We start from the raw sequence: 14,914 nt of genomic DNA, 5'->3' as shown, positions 1-14,914 counted from the left end.
CCAAGCACATCTTGGCCTGCATGCACATATAGCCTTCCCCCCTCCACCAAATGCACACCCTAAACATGTCAGAGAGCCCATGCAAACATTGCCACTCACCATCTTTGTGAGTGGGGGATCCTTGGTGCAGTGCGCCAGCCCATGACCACCGTTGCTGCCGGATTTCTGCCCAGGTTTTCTTCGTTGAACGCTGGATGGCAGCTTCATAGCGCTCCTGATGGAGAAGGGAGAATCAAGAAGAGAGAAAATGTGAGGTGAGAAACTCAGCCATCACCAGCTGCTGCAGATAAGGATGCAGAAACTGGGGAAGGACTGGGGTTTAGCTTGATTGAACATAAGGATGACCCCCCCCCAATATTTGTTTTAGACCTCCTTGATCCCATGGCAAAAGTAGATAACATGATTAAACCATAATTAAACAAAACCAGCAGAATAAAGAATACACCTCCACAAGTATTCACAGATTGCCATGCAAAGTGATTTCCTAATCTCCTACCTTCCAACTACTGTATCTAGGATCGACCTGTCCCACCTGCTCCCCATCTCCTCTATCTAGGATTTGTTTTCCTTTAATACTGCCCAGTAATAGATCCTTAAAGTTAAATCTACTCTTACTTTCCTGTATGTTTATATTTGTGCGCATACTTGCAACCCACCCCCCTCCCCCCCCCCACATTTGTTTTATGTTCTGGTAGATGAGAAATGTTTTGTTCTTATCTTGCCTTTTTGCTGTGATTTTATCTTATGTTTTAAAAACGGCAAGTTATCATCATTGTTCTTTGTACAATGTTACTTATACATTTTAATAAATATTCTCCATGTTTGAAAAAAATAAATAAATACAGTAGCCCCACAGAATAACAACATTAGGACTCACACCAATTGAGATTATGACTCTGTACTTTTTAGTTTTATGTATCATTTGTACCGCATGCTCAGCGGCTTGGATCCAAAAGGCACCTTCATTAGTGGACAGAATAACCGATTTCCTGTTATTCCACCTCCCACTATAGACTCCCACATATTAGGGTTGCAAACTCCAGGTTGGAAAATTCCTTGATATTTTGGGATAGAGCCAGGGAGGGTGGACTTTGTGGAAAGGAGAGACCTTGGCACAGTATAACGCCACAGAGTCCACCCTCCAAAGCAGCCATTTTTTCTGTACAAACTCTGTTCATCTTTCCTTCACAAGGGATTCCATTTCCCAGTGCCTGATACTTCCTCTTCCGATTTATTCCAGTGACCTATAGCCCACCATACCCACCACGTCCTGGTGCCAACTTCCCTGCACCCACCCACTTGTTCTCTCCCATATCATCCTCTGCACACCTTGTTCCTCTCCAGCTTCTGCCGCTGGCGCTCCTCCAGAGCGGCACGCCGTTTCTCAGCACGGACTCGCTGCTCTTCAAGCCGGCGCCGCCGATCTTCAAGCTGCTTTTCCCGCAGAAGTCGAGCCTTCTCTTCCTTCTCCAGCCACACAGCTCGCTTGGCAGCTACAAGGGACAAGATCAAGGAGAAAAAGTAAGACATGGATGGGGATAGAGTGCCTAAATCTGCCCCCACTCCCCAAACACACAATCCTGGGATATATTAACTGCAAAGAAATGGCACGCTTTTCATTTTATCTGGTAAGACCCAGGCAAAGGAGTTTGGGGAGAAAATTCAATGCATTCTCAACCCTAGAAGGGACCTTCCAGATCAAACCAAAACCCCATCTAGTCCACTATCCCAGTTCCAGCCAGACACTTTCAGGAAGGCCACCTGCAACGCATCAACACAATCCTCCCAGCAACTGGTGTTCAGAAGCATACTGCCTCTGGATTCGGAGGTTCCATCTGGCTCTCATAGCTCCATCTAGCTCAACAGACCTAGAGTTGCCAACTCCAGGGAGATTTGGGGACGCTGGACCTGGAGAGGGTTACGTTTGGAGAAGAGAGGGATCTCAACAGGGGATAATGCCATACAATCCACTCTCCAAAGCTGCCATTTTCTCCAGGGGAGCTGGAGTCTAGAGATCAATTGTAATTCATGGAAATCTCTAGGCCCTACCTGGAAGGTAGCAACCTTGAGTGTATGTGTGCACACACCCACGTCCAGAGACTATCACAGCATCCAGTAATACAAGTGTGCTGTTTAGCAGTTTGTCCTTTGTAATGAAAGATTTCTATTGCTTTTTAGTTATTACCGTGGCCTGTGATGTGTTGAATTCGGTGGGATAATAATGTTAATGCAAAATATAAAATGTGTGTATCTTCCTCATCCTCTAGTCCATATTTTCTAACATTCCCTCCTTCGACATGCTGAACTTCCAGGGTATTTGGATCAGCTGGCCTAAGGTACTTTTGATTACATATTTTTCTTGCTCTTTCTACAAGGAGCATACAAGGTTCTCATTTTATCCTCAAAACAGGTAAAGTAAAGGTAGTCCCCTGTGCAAGCACCGAGTCGACTCATGGGGGGATGTCACATCACGACATTTTCTTGGCAGACTTTTTGTTACGGGGTGGTTTGCCATTGCTTTACCCAGTAATCTACACTTCCCCCCCAGGAAACTGGGTACTCATTTTACCGACCTTGGAAGGATGGAAGGCTGAGTCAACCTTGAGCAGGCTAACTAAACCTGGCTTCTGCCGGGATCGAACTCAGGTCGTGAGCAGAATTTGGGCTGCAGTACTGCAGCTTACCACTCTGAGCCACGGGGCTCTTCCTCAAAACAACTGAGCAGCAAATCAGGATTTGCCTCTCACCTCAACTATCACCTCACGCTATGTCTGTAAGCAAGCCACATGATTTTAAAAATATCTGAGCATAAGGAGCAGGGGAGGTATTAACTAATGGGCAACGGAGCCAGAGGCCCCAAGCCCCACACTTGTGGGAGCCCCAACCACTCATGCCCCCACCCAGGAGGGGGGGGAAATAAAATGATTATCAGGATTCTGCAACCACTTGCACCTGCCCCATCTGGGACTCAGGCAGATGGCTCCTGCCCCCCTTGTACAGGCCAAGGGGGACCCCCTTGTCTAGCCCCAGCCGGTGGGGCAGCAGTGGGGTGGTGGTGATTCTGGGGGCCCATCCTGGATTTTTGCCCAGGGCCCCAGAATCACCAGGACCACCCATGCATAAGAGATTACAATCTATGCTGCTGCTTGAGACAGACAGATGTGTTTCTATTGACTTCTTGATGCATTTTCTACATCTTTAATGTCAGCTGAGTATCGAGTCAGCAAATTAGGGAAAGCAGGAGGCAAAATATTTTTTAAATTGAGTGCACAAAATGCATAAATAGGCTCCTGTCATGATGGAAAGCTGAGATGGCACAGCCCAGCCTTGGGAAGAAAGACACAGGGAAGCCACTGAGAGGGGGGCTGTGTTGCAGTTACTGAATCCTCAGCTGACTGTAGGTTGCAGTGGGAAAGACCCTCGGCCACCGAGAGAGGCAGGATGCTAACGGGAGGAAAGGGAGGAGAGGCCCAGGCTGGGCCAAGCACAAAGCGAGCGGGAAGCTGGCTTGAAAACACATTCAGGACAAACAATGGGGGAATGAGGGTGGAAAGTGATTTATGCTGGAGCAACTGCAAAGCGTGGGGGGGGCAGGGGGGGCAAGGGTATAGGGAGAGGAAGAGCAGGAGAGAAGCTGCCAGTGCTGCAAGCAGCACCCGGCACTTTGCAGAATTAAAGACCTGTAGCCAGGAAATTCCCTTCCCAGCTCACAGGGAAGAAGAACCCAGGATTTTGACGTAACTGGACTGTGTGTGCATCTGTCCATATTTGTAGATGCTGGATAAAGCAGTAGATTTCCCCCATGCCCAAGTTCCTGGATATAAAATTTTCTCTCATCAGAATTGCATCCCATAAAATTAGTGTGCCTTTCTTTTTTAAAGATTTCTTTTTTTAAAAAAAAAAATTCCCCTGGCCTTCACAGGAAAGGAATGGAAAAGGACAACTTCATTCTGCCAGAATGCATAATCGGAGAGAAAGTTCCCCTGTTCTTGATCTGCCACTCCCGTTTTCTGAAATAGTATTTTGTTTACACAAAATTGGACTGAGTGTTCCAACCAACAGAACCTCCAGAAAGAAAGATCTTGTGTGCACCCCAAAACATTTGCAAATGGGGTTGTTGTGGCAATTCTTGTTATCAGGAAAGAATTCTGCTGATATCAGGCAATTCCTGATAGCAGCATAAGAACAGAGATACACATTTGCCAATTTTGTTGTGAGTCTCCAAAGACCTTCACATACATCATCTTTTCCCTTATGACAGCCCTCAGTTGTTACCCTCATAACATAGTGCATGGCTTTTGGTAGAATAGAGATTTGAACTTGCAACTTCCTGAATCACAGGCCCCAATGATACATTAGCACCTTATATGTTGTGCATTCTTGGAAATGGAACGTGCACATTTTTAAATAGCCATCCTCTGGTGCGACACACTGAAATGGTGAATCCAGAAGTGTTTAGTGCCCACTTCCATGTATTTTCACAGATTGCATTCAGGGGAGTCTCTTATCAAGGTAGGACTTGAGATTTCACTTCCTTGGCTTCAGAAGCTCATGAGGAAAAGCAAGAGTCAAACTGAAGAATTCTCAATTTGGAGATCAAACTCTTAGGGTGCGTTTGGAATGTTGAGGAAGTGTGGTGGATGCCACCACAAAATGGTTGTCAAGGCACAGGTATTCATAAAATGGCTACCATGGGAGCAAGGCCAACCACAAAACGTTGGGAGAGTTGAAGTCCAGAGTCTCTGTCTGTGGCCAAGCACAAGGTGCATGGCTGGTATGGTTGCCAGACCTCTTCCCTAAACCCCCAGAGCTATGGTTGCCAGGCCAAGCAACTGGTAGGATGGTGGGGGTAGGGATATCAGGTGGGAGCGACATCACCACATCACTTCTCGGCTACCTTTTGTCACCTCCAAGGCCTTTGACACTCAAAAAGTAGTGATATCAGCAACATTGTTGGTTTTTTACCTCCTACTGCTGTTTGGAGTGCTGGTGGGCAAAGAAGGTTGATAGTGGGCAGCCTTCTGCTATAGCAGGAGGGCTAGCAAGCCCTCCTGGAGCTTTGAGCGGGGGGTGGGACAGGGCACAGAGAGGGGAGGCATCAAATGACACTGAGATGACCATTCTGGGTTTTACCAAGAAGTAACATCACAACAATCTAGGAAAGGACTTCCAGGATCATCATGACATCACTTCCAGATAAAAACTGGAAGTGATGTCAATTGTTGTCACATTTCTATACACACACATGGGTACGTGGCAACCATAATGGCTGTGGTGCACCTGCCTAAAGGCTTCACTAGTTAATCCATTGATAGGAAGTAATCTAAATCTTCCTAGTTTTTTTTTTAAGTGATGAATTCAACATCCGTTGGATTTTATCTTCAAAATTCAAGAGGCAAGCAGGTACCAGGAAGCTGACTGGCAGATGTCACATTGGGGAGCCCCGCTCTGTACTAAAATTGGCGGCCTTCAATAAGGCAGCATATGTGGCTCGGGTGAGGCTTAAGGTGTGGAGTCCAAAAGCCAGTGGGAGAAGCAACGTGCAAGCAGCAGGCAGCAAACGAGAGCGAGCGAATGCTGCGTTTGATCCATGAGGAGAGTGATGTTGTCTGGCTCCTCAGCTGCCAACCTCAGAGACTGGGGTGGTGTGAATGAGCTGCATCTGTGTCTTCGCAACAGACCCTTGTGAGGAAGAGGGGCCTTGGGAAGAGATGCACTCATTCACCAACGCAGCCTCCCCCCCAAATATACTGTTAAAAGAACAGCTCAGTCTCTCACACCTTTCAAAAGGCATTCTTTTTTCCTTACAAGCAAAACTGTGGGCTGTCTTTTTGAATTACACATTAATTACAAAATTTGGTAAGGTTTCAGTGAGTGTGACGTCATCCATAATTAATTCAGGGCCCTCCAGTTGCCCATTCTGGGCCCAAGATATTTTGGCAGCGGCGGATAAGGGAGAGAGAGAAAATCCAAGTGGCGCTTTCCCAGCAGTTAAAAAAACAAAAAAAAATTAGGAAACCATTAAGGAACGACAATTTCCTGCCCTTCAACTGTGTCCAAAATCTGCTGCCTGAGGTAGCCGATTAAGATAGGCCAGGGCTGGACCGGAAGGAAGGCCCCTTAACAGTGCCGCCTTCAGGCACAGCAAGAAAATGCAGGCAGAAGAAGGACAACAGCACCCTGTCTGTGCTTATCAGCATCAAACTTTTCCAAGATTTTTTATGTGCAATACCGTCTTGCAAGGACTCCCTCAAAGAAGCACAGGCCACTGAGAAGGATGAACAGATATGGGGAACCACATCATGAGCCTGGAATGTCAATCATGTCCCCCAGTGCATGGACACCAAGTTATGCAGGCTTAATCCTCACCTAGATGCTTGGCTCTCTCCTCCCGCCGTTCCCGGGCCAACTTGTGCCGGGCTTGAGCCTTCTGAGTATCTGCAGTGAGGAGAGAAAAAAAAGTCAAAAGAGCCAGTGTGGTGCAGTGGTTACAGTGTCGAGAGTGGGACCGGGGAATCCCAGGTTCAAATCCCCACTCTGCCATGGAAGTTTGCTGGGTGAACTTGGGCCAGTCAACCTAACCTACCCTTCCTAGGGTTGTTGTGAGGATAAAATGGAGAAGAGACTGATAGAAGCAGCTTGTCGTTACCACTGGCAATCTTTCTTAGCTTTTTGTGACCATCTTCAAGATCAACGGGATCCACTACTGCTGGGTAACACCCTGTCTGAAGAAGTGAGCTGTGACTCACGAAAGCTCATACCCTATACTAATGTTTGGTGGTCTTATAGGTGCTACTGGACTCTTGCTCTTTTCTACCCTAAATTAAATGAGTGTTTGTGTGCTATGTTTAGGACTTTCATTTAAAATCCTAAACATAACACACAAACCCTCATTTAGTTTAGGGTAGAAAAGAGCAAGAGAAAGATATATAGAAGAGAAAATAAGGAAAAAGAAAGCAGAGAGGAGGAGGAGGAAAACCAGAAGAGAAGGCAAACCAGAAAGAGAGAAGGGGGGAGGGTTTAAAACAGATACAAGTTTAAAAACAAAACAAACAGGAGTCTCGTGTCAAATATCAAGGCAAATGGCAGGCCAACAGTTTGAAATGTAGAGGAATTTGATTCTCAGCGTGGAGTATGCCAACTTCCTCTCTTGCATTACATTAGTGAATGCCTTGGGACTTTACGCTATAGTGTCTAACAGATGGAGAGATTGCTTCGTCTTGTTCCATACAATCCCAAGTTGGTCGCTTTAACACATCAGAAAAAAGGTCCTGGTGGCAACTGTTGCTCGGACGTGCCAGTTTTGTACAGGTTGGTGAAATTTTGTGCAGGGGAAAAAAACAAACATTCATTCCTCCCCCACCCCGCCAGTGGCATGGCATAGGGGAGAAGGGGCTATTTGCACCACTGGCCAAGGGGAATTTGCAAGCTACTGCCTGACATGCGACCACAATGGGGTCTTGCAGTCAAATATAAGGATCTGAGATGTATAGATGTATAGCCAGCAGTTACATGTTATTCTTTTATTTATTTATTTATTTATTTTCATTTTGCCTGCAGAGATTAGATTTGACACTGTCGATTCTCACAATTAGAGAGCCAGTTTGGTGTAGTGGTTAAGAGTGCAGGACTCTAATCTGGAGAACTGGGCTTGATTCCCCACTCTTCCGCTTGAAGCCAGCTGGGTGACCTTGGGTCAGTCACAGCTCTCTCAGAGCTCTCTCAGCCCCACCCATGTCACAGGGTGTTTTGTTATGGGGATAACAACAACATACTCTGAGTGGGCATTAAGTTGTCCTGAAGGGCGGTATATAAATAGAATGTTATTATTATTATTACTGTTATTATTACTTATTCTAAACCCTCTCCCTTTCTCCCATCTCAACAAACTATTTACTTTCCCCACCCAACTTGAAATAAGGATACTAACTTTTCCTTTTGCTTGGGGCTCAGCCTGCTAAACCCGCCCTCAGCTAAAGGCTGTTGCTGGAACCACTCCGTTCATTCTCTCTGTTCTAGGTGGCAGCTGTTTTTACATTCGGGGAACAGTCCCCAGTTCCCTTCACCTTGCTGTTATGCCTTCAGGTTACGACAGGAGAAATCTGAGGAGAGAAATCTGCCAAAAATTTCAGCCACTACTCACACTAGAGAAGAGGGAGCCTTTTGCCCAGTTCCTGGAACAAGGCAGCGGGTTGTACCAAAACTGCAAGGCCATCAGCCGATGCTCAACTCCAAATATGTTCCCCATTTTAAAAAAAAACTGTGCCTAGCCACGAGCCTGCAAGCTACACACCACATACAAACCTAGCAATCAAAATTAAAACATGTGCTTTCAACCCTTTTTACTGACATTGCATATTTGTCCTGTTTGCCCTAATTTAAAAGGGTTTTTAATTTGGGATTAAGTAGGGTTTACCTAGCTTTGTTCATGATGGAATCATGCTAAAACCCAAAAGGATGAGTGATAACAGGAGGAAAGCAGGGCGTTGCTGCGAAGGTCAGAGCTCCAAGTTGCCCTCAACCCAGAAGAGAGGTCAGTACCCTTGTCAACCTTCAGTCTGAGTTTTATCACAAACAGTAATTGACAGGAAAGGGGGAATCCCCTCTTCATAATCAGTTTGGTTGTCTCCAAGCCAGATCTTTTTAATTAGACCATCTCATTAGTCTGTCCCTGTTCCGAAAAGGCCATTTTTATAATGGAAGTTAGCAACCCTTATTCGTGGAGGAGAGGTCCATAAAGGGCTATTAGGAATGGTGAGTAAAGGGGACATCCATATACAGAAGCAGTAAACCTCTGAATACCCATTCTGAGAGACAGCAGCATGGGAAGGTCTTGGCCTCTATGCTCTGTGGCTGGCTGGCTGCTGTGTTGAAAAAGGATGGTAGACTAGATGGACCTCTGGTCTGATCCAGTTCTTATTCTCTGGGCAATTTTTTTACATTCGAAAAGATGGTAACCCCCCTCCCCCAATATCTGCGTTAGGAGGTAGAGCTAGAACAAGCTAGGCGAACCCATGGTGGACAATGGTCCACCATGGAGATGGTATGGGAGATGGTATGGGAGAAACCATAGGAGATGGTATGGGAGAAACAAAGTGGAATGTGGGGGGTTATAAGCAGAAGTCCCCCCATGAAAGTGGAGAGGAGGTTTTTTACGAATCAACCAAAAAAATAAGCAGCAGCATTCAAAATGTGCAAAAAGTATCTCGTACCGCATACCTGCAATTTGTCCCGTGGATGGACTACATACACTTTTCCCCCAATGAGGCACATTGAAATAGCCATAGGGCCATTTCAATATGGGAGAAATGGTGCAGGAAGCAACCTGAATCTAGCCCCTATATGCCTGGGAACTGTTCCCAGCATGGGACTCTCTGAGCACATCTGGTCAGCAGGACTGAGGAAGACATACTAGGGATGATACGAAGACTCTGGAATACAGAGTTAGGCCCCATGCTTCCCCTCCTGTAATTTATAAATACAGGTGACCCATCAGAGAGTGTGGGTTTAATTCTGACTGCCTGGCAACCCTAATAATGCCAAGATACTCAGCCCAGGTTGGGCTCTGCAAACAGAAGGAGGCTAGATTCAGCAGCTGGACTCTCCAGGGGCGGGAAGCAGCCCCAAGAGTTTCCCCCAAAGCATTAGATTAGTGTTTCCCAACCTGTGGGTCAGGACCAAAAGTGAGTCACGAAGCCTCTGAAAGCGGGCTGCAGGCCAGCCATCCTTAATGGGAGCTCCTGTCCTTTGCACCCTTCTCCCTCTCTCCTCTTCTTCCTTTCCAGTTTCTCACATTCTTGCCTTACGCTCTCCCTTTGCAACAATAAGGGGCGCAGGGGAAGCTGTCTGGCAACTAGTAACTTTATGATAGTGCGTGGAAAAGGAAGGAGGCAAGGCTGGAGAATAGGTACGAGCAATTCAGTGCATGGGAAAGTGAAAGGAAGAAAGTGGGGTGCGTGAGCATCGGTTCTGTCTTGGCATGGCTCCATCAGCAGCCCAACCTCTTGCCCAGCTCCCTGAAGTGCTTTACTGCCCTCTACCTGCCATGGGAGATGTATGGCACTGAGCCACTTGCTACCCACCTCTTGGCTGACACTGCAATCTTCCTGCATCTCCTCAATTCTCCTCCACCACCAGCTCCTTCTCAATCTCTTGGGCCTGGATGGGTCATCATCCAAAGTAAATTTGGAACCACGTCACCATATCAAAAAAAATGAGGAGCCACTGTTTTAGCTTACTAGATTAGATGGGGCTGCCCTTGGAAAATGTTCAGAAACTTCACCTGGTGCAGAATGCTGCAGCAAGGATGCTGAGTGGATTGGGTTGTAGAGAACATAACACTCCAGTCCTGGCTCATCTACCCTGGCTTCCTATTTGTTTTCAGACACAATTCAAGGAGCTGGTGCTGACACTTAAAGCCCTATATGGATTGAGACCAACATACCTGAAGGACCACCTACTCCCTTATGAACCTACCTGACATTGACTGCAGTCATTGTCAGAGGCACCGCTTTAGATGCCCGGGACTTCTGAGATTAGGCAGGTAGCAATCTGGGGAATGTTCATCTCAGTTGTGGCACCAAAATTTAGGAATTATTTCCCCAGGGAAATTCTCCTGTTCCTTTCTGTTGCCATATTCCATGAGCGGGTGAAGACATTTTCATTCTGCTTGGCATTCCCTCAATAATACCTCATCCCTCTCCAGTGTTTTAACTGTTGCTTTTATTCTTTTGTATTTATTTTAAGCTTTGGTTTTAAATTGTTTTAACAATGTATTTCTGTGCTGGTTTTTAAGACGATTTTAATCTCTACACGTTAATTTGTTTGCTGCCTTAGTGGCTCTATTGGGGCAGAAAGAAGGGATAAAAATGTTAATAACAAATAAATAAATAAATAAAAGTATGCCTTACATAAAAGAGTTTTCATTTGTTACTCTGGGGAAAGCAAAAATGCTGCAGTTGGGGACAGCCTATTCCACCCTACAACACTGGAAAGATGGCCCTTACGGGGTGGGGGGTACAGATGGTCACGTTGCTAGTTTGATTCCCGGGTTTGATTCCCCACTTACTCTACTGGGTGACCTTGGGTCAGTCCCAGCTCTTTCAGAGCTCTCTCATCCCCACCCCCCTCACAAGATGTTTGTTGTGGGGATAATAATAACATACTTTGCAAACCACTCTGAACGGGTGCTAAGTTGTCCTGAAGGGCGGTATATAAATTGAATGTTGTTGTTGTTAGTTCTTTAAATGAAGGGCGAAAAGCCTATCCATCTCCCCCACCAGGAGGATCATGAGCGGCAACATCACATGAAATAATTCCAATTTTTTAAATCCATTTTGACAGTTTGGGGTACCACGCAAATATACCTTGTTTAGTCCGGGGGCTGGAAGGTCCTGCACCAGAAGAAGGCTGTTCGTTCTTGGGTGGTGGCCGAGCACTTTCTTGGGGACTTGTTTCTTCCACAGTGGGTGTTTCCTGGGCATCTACAGGTTGAGGATGATCATTTTGGGGGGGCAGGGTCTCCTCAGCAGGAAGCGTTGTGGCAGGTTGGGAGCCAGCCTGCTCCTCTTGAGGAGGAGGTCCCAATTCAGCTGGTGACACCGCAGCAGTCTCAGTGCCCATGTGCCCATTCTGGGTGGGCAGCGTCACTCCCACAGGAAGAGCTGCAGACGGCGGAGGGATCGCTGTTGGTGCGGGGGGAGAGGGAGAGCGGTCACCCCTGCGACCTGCAGTATCCGCAGCTGTGGCAGGAGAGGGACTAGTCCGTTCACTTGCAGGGGGCTGTGTCACATCCTGGAGAACCCCCTTGGGAGCTGCAAGGAAAAAGAAGAGAAGAATGAATAGCATGCCCTCCCTCCAACCGCTAGCATCCTGCAGTTTTTATTATTAAAACATGTATACCCCACCTAACACATGGCTCAAGGAGTATTTCAGTCTATCCCGAAAGGGCTCCCTCCCAACTCAGCCCCCGTACATGGTATGTCAGATGCAACGAGCTCTTAACAAACCGTACAGTTACTGTGGTTTCAGGCGGCTAGCCCTGTTGATCTGTAGTAGAAGACCAAGATTCAGGCCCAGTAAAGACCAACTAGATTTCTAGAGCATGAGCTTTCAAGAGTCAGAGCTCCCTTTGTCAGACTCTCGAAAGGTCATACCCTGGAAATCTAGTTGGTTTTGAAAGTTCAGTACTATGGGTGGTTTTTTAAAGATATATTTATACTCTGGTTTTCTCCCCAATAGGGACCCAAAGCAACTCAAAACATTTTTCTCCGTTCCTCCATTTTATCCTCACAACAACTCTGTGATGCAGGTTAGATTGAGAGTGTGCAACTGTCTGGCCCAAGGCCACCCAGTGAGCTTGCACGGTGGAGTGAAGATTTGAACCTGGGTATCCCAGAACCTAGTTAACACAGTTATCACCAGGGCTCTAACGCAGTTCCAGCAGTTCCAGCATGTCAGGTGGCCCTGCCCACCTGACTCTTGGCCATTTTGGGCCCGTTTCAGCCTGGATTGGGGCCGAAATGGCCTGGATCGGGCCTCTGACAGGTGGTGGATCACTCTCCCGCTCATCAGCGGCCCGATCCTGACCATTTTGGGCCCCTTTTCAGCCATTTTCAGCCCCTTTTTACCATTTTGAGCCCAATTTCGGCCCTGAATGGCCAGGATTGGGTCCAAAGCAGCCGGAATAGGTGAAATCAGGGAGTGTGGCATAAGCAAATCAGTTATACTAATGACACACTTCTGCTGATGGCAAGAGGCGTGGCATATGTTAATGAGTTATGCTAATGAGTTATGCTAATGAGTTCCTCCAGCTCTTTTTCTACTAAATGACCTCTGGTAATGAGTGTTAAGCACAATGGGAATTCAGCAGCACTGTTGGGTAATGTGCCAGCTAGGCACAGGTATGAACCAATATTTTATTATTTACTTTTATACACCACCTTTTTCCCCAGCAGGGACCCAAAGCAACTCCATTTTATCCTGACAACAACCCTGTGAGGTAGGTTAGGCGACTGGTCCAAAGTCACCTCTCAGTAAGTTTTCATGGAAGAGCCGGATTCAGACCTGGGTGTCCCAGATCGTAATCTGACACTCCAACCCCTATGCCATAGCAGTTGAAGTGAGGGACACAGGGCTGCGATCTTCATGGCCCACCTTGGCCAGGTTCCCGCCCCTCCATACCACAGGCAAAAATATTCATCTTGAGCTAGTGAGGCTCTTTGTTTTCCCTGGAGTGTCCCAGGAGTTGAACTCCCCAAGAATAAACAGAGATGGAAGGTTTCAAACAAAGATGTGTGAACTCCTTTCCCAGCCTACCAATATGAAGCGGCTCCTTGGTTGTTCCTCCACCAGTACATAACCCTCTGTATCCCTCCTTTCTCCTCTTCAAAACACACAGACACATAAACAGAGGCCTCCTTCATCACAACAGTATTTCAAAGTTATCTAACGCAGCAAGCATGTCTGGTGTGAGAGTCCTGCAAACACTTCCTATGATGGCACACCCCACCTCGGACTGCGGGTGGGCAGGAGGCTCCTTCCTGGGTTTCTGAAGGAAGAGAGACAGCAAGGCAGAGCCAGGTGAGAGCGGCCTGAGAAGAGGCCAGGAACAGGGAGACAGGAAAGGCCGCATCCTGGAAACAAACCCAAACGACCAGAAACAAATCACTGCCTGGTGGATGGAGAAGGTGGCGTTTGAAAACAACACCCAGATCAGCCCCTCTGCACATCAGACTTCAGAAACTGTCTAAATAAGGTTGGCAACTTCAGCTTGGGAAATTCCTGGAGATTTTTGGGTGGAGCATGGGAAGAGAGGGCTTAGGGAGGGGAAGGTACAATATCAGGTGGGTATAATGCCATCGAGCCCACCCTCCAAACTTGCCATTTTCTCCACGGGAACTGATGTTTGTAGTCTGAAGACCAATTGTGATTCTGGCTCCACCTGGAGGTTGTCAACCCTATTTCTAAGTCATTTCTGAACACCTTTAAGGGAAGAACTATCCTTACCCTCTCTTGGGAAATAATTCAGAGCTTTGGGGCAGCTACTATGAAGGCCCTGCTCTCAGCCGGTGACAATTTTTATACAGCATGGTGGCCTGAATTTAACTGTTGCAAGGGTGAAATGATGCTTGCCCCAAGCTAGGAAGATTTTAAAGGGAAGCACTAGCACCCTGAAGTTCCCAGGCTACCCAGAAGTTCACAGGTAGCCAAGAATATTTAGAACCGCCAGGGGTATGTGAACCTGACATCACTTCCATCATATCATTCTAGGCAGGGGTTTTTTTCTGGGAAAAGTGGTGGTGGAACTCTCAAGAGGGAAATGAGGAAGAAACACACGGGATTCTTTGGAATCATATTGTTTTCAAGCACTATTGCCAAGTATTTTCAAGAGGTGCCGGAACTCCATTCCCCTGTGTTCCCCCTGAAAAAAAACCCTGATTCTAGGAATTGCCAGAAACTCTGTGGCAAAGCCATAGCATTTCTGGTAGTTTCTAGAGCAGCATGACATCACATCCAGCTTTTACGTAGAAATAACTCCACATCACACACAACGCAAGCAATTTTTTAAAAATTATCCCGCTGACTGAAGGAACAGCAGCAGGGTGTCTATCGCCATCGTAAGAGACCTGGCAACCCTTTCCTAACTGTGTGGTTTCAAGCTCATGTTCAGCCATAAATGCATTCAATAGGACATGAGAATTATTCAATACACATATAACAAAAATCAAGTGTACATAGTATGAGGATTGCACGTGTGTTCACTGTAACTTGTGAACAGGGCTACCTGCTGCTTAGAACGCCCTTCCAGTAAACCTGTGAGATGACAGCTCTATTTCTTCCTTCAGATCCTGTCTAAATAATAACAACAACATTCGGTTTATATACCACCCTTCAGAATGACTTAACATCCACT

At 46.7% G+C, this 14,914-nt stretch overlaps 1 protein-coding gene across 3 annotated transcripts in view; it reads right to left on the bottom strand.

The window, feature by feature from the left end:
* MAP7D1 (MAP7 domain containing 1) overlaps window positions 1-14,914 on the bottom strand; it is a 68,430-nt gene that overhangs the window by 24,632 nt on the left and 28,884 nt on the right. For all 3 annotated transcript variants that reach the window (XM_055000001.1, XM_055000002.1, XM_055000003.1), the window contains exons 2-5: window positions 11,367-11,813; window positions 6,370-6,438; window positions 1,330-1,493; window positions 100-214 (exon numbers count right to left, since the gene is read on the bottom strand). In XM_055000001.1, coding sequence (XP_054855976.1) covers window positions 100-214; window positions 1,330-1,493; window positions 6,370-6,438; window positions 11,367-11,813 — 795 coding nt within the window. The remainder of the gene's footprint in view (window positions 1-99; window positions 215-1,329; window positions 1,494-6,369; window positions 6,439-11,366; window positions 11,814-14,914) is intronic.

The sequence above is a fragment of the Eublepharis macularius genome, chromosome 15, assembly GCF_028583425.1.
Source record: "Eublepharis macularius isolate TG4126 chromosome 15, MPM_Emac_v1.0, whole genome shotgun sequence".
Lineage (NCBI taxonomy): Eukaryota > Metazoa > Chordata > Lepidosauria > Squamata > Eublepharidae > Eublepharis > Eublepharis macularius.
The sequence above is the reverse complement of the archived record's forward strand: the minus strand, read 5'-3'. Positions and strand labels throughout refer to the sequence as shown.